The sequence below is a fragment of the Monodon monoceros genome, unplaced genomic scaffold, assembly GCF_005190385.1.
Source record: "Monodon monoceros isolate NGI ecotype Baffin Bay Population unplaced genomic scaffold, NGI_Narwhal_1 Super_Scaffold_21, whole genome shotgun sequence".
NCBI lineage: Eukaryota > Metazoa > Chordata > Mammalia > Artiodactyla > Monodontidae > Monodon > Monodon monoceros.
The window spans coordinates 87,532,706-87,534,467 of record NW_021703778.1 but is presented as its reverse complement, the minus strand read 5'-3'; the positions used below and the strand labels follow the sequence as shown (position 1 = coordinate 87,534,467).

The following is a 1,762-nucleotide window of genomic DNA, read 5'->3' as shown; positions in this document are numbered from 1 at the left end:
AAAAATATTTTCTACAAGGGATGGGTGAGGGGGTTATATCTTGGGGGACTGGTTGTGGAAGAGTTTACTGAAGAGATAATGATTGGGGTTAGGGAGGGAAGATCCCCAAAATAAGGAACAACATGTACAAAGCCACAGAAGCGTAGCATATTTGGGCAATCCCACACACTGGTGGAACAGTTGTAGGCATTAAGGCTGGACAGCTAGGCAGGAGCTAGACATTCAAGAAAATATATTGAGTTAAAGGAATTATTGTAAGAAAAACTGGTTCCATGATGGCTCTTTATAAGTCACTCAGGAGCACAGTCTAGGTATGTACTGCTATGAGCTAAAACTGCTAAAGAAAGCTGTTTGAAATGAAGCTTTTCTCATCTTGCTTCCTTATGGTCTGAAGTTTTCCAGGCATTTGTTACTTTCTCAGAGACAGAGTCCAAGCTGTTTCAATGGAATGTGAGCTCTGAGAGGTGGAATAACTATTAAAGCCACTTAGCTGGTGTCTCAGTGCTGTGAAGAAATCGTGAGCAGGGATAAGGTGGTTCTTGCTCATGTGTTAGACTTCTAGGCAGATGATAATGATTATTTCCTCTTTCGTAGAGTACCCTAGGACAGAAATGGGGATATGTGACCCTTAAGATTAGACTGCCACCTTGGATCTAAATGAGTTGCCTTCCCCTCCCTCACAAAAAATGGTGGGCAGGTAGGCCATTCCAGTCAGGGTTTCTCTTTCTCTTAAGCTAATGATGATCAAAGCAACTGACAAACTGTCACGGAATCTGCCGGACCTCACTCTGGCCTTCCCCGCCTCCCAGCTCCTGAACTTTCCCTCCTTCTGTCATGCTCTGGGCCCATTCTTAGCAAACTAACAGGTCACAGCCTTCTGGTCTGCAACCATCCTAGGCCTATTGAGCCAAGTGCCTGCCTCTGTCCCCTGGTGGCCTGATGATAGAGCTTCATGGAGGTGAGTTACCTTTTTCTAACTTAGCTGATTTCTGGAGCATAATGTGGAAAACTGGAACAAAGAAGAGGGTATGGATTTTACAGCATGAAAGAAAATTCAGGGGGATAGTTAACTTGTGGCAGCTTATAGCTTCTATACTCTCTCTAGGCCTTGGAATAATTGAGAATTTAGAGAAGAGAGTTTGGTAGAAAAGTGATGAAACCTACCAAAAACTTTTGAGAAAAATTAAAATACTATACAAAAAAGTATATACTATACAAAAATGTACTTTCTTTATTAATGTAATCACTTTATTATTTTAGATTGAAAAAATTTATTATGTATAACTTGATTTGCTCATTATACTATCACACTTGGTATTTTATACTTAAAGTGGAGTTGATTAAACATTTTAAATTGAATTCCTTCAAGATCTCTTCGGGACTAAAAATAAATGCAATTATATTCTGAATTTAGTGTTTTCTTGATTGTTGTACAGATAAAAGAAAATGTTTATTTACTACAAGAAAGGTAAAAAACCTCACTAAAGTTCATCAAAAAGAGATTGTAACACTGAGCCCTTAGGTTCTGAGTTGTTATTTCCACCAGTTACTTTTTTGTGGTACGCGGGCCTGTCACTGTTGTGGCCTCTCCCGTTGCAGAGCACAGGCTCCGTACGCTCAGGCTCAGCGGTCATGGCTCACAGGCGCAGCCGCTGCGCGGCATGTGGGATCTTCCCAGACCGAAGCACGAACCCATGTCCCCGGCATCGGCAGACGGACTTTCAACCACTAGCGCCACCAGGGAAGCCCCACTTATCTACTT

At 41.8% G+C, this 1,762-nt stretch overlaps 1 protein-coding gene across 5 annotated transcripts in view; it reads left to right on the top strand.

The window, feature by feature from the left end:
• The first annotated feature begins 613 nt into the window (after positions 1–613).
• The window catches only part of TRIM69 (tripartite motif containing 69), a 38,451-nt gene continuing 37,302 nt past the window's right edge, over positions 614–1,762 (top strand). For 4 of the 5 annotated variants that reach the window (XM_029238638.1, XM_029238636.1, XM_029238637.1 and 1 more), the window contains exon 1: positions 614–958. In XM_029238638.1, coding sequence (XP_029094471.1) covers positions 953–958 — 6 coding nt within the window. In that variant the 5' untranslated portion in view covers positions 614–952. The remainder of the gene's footprint in view (positions 959–1,762) is intronic. The other variant, XM_029238634.1, reaches the window with a different exon arrangement.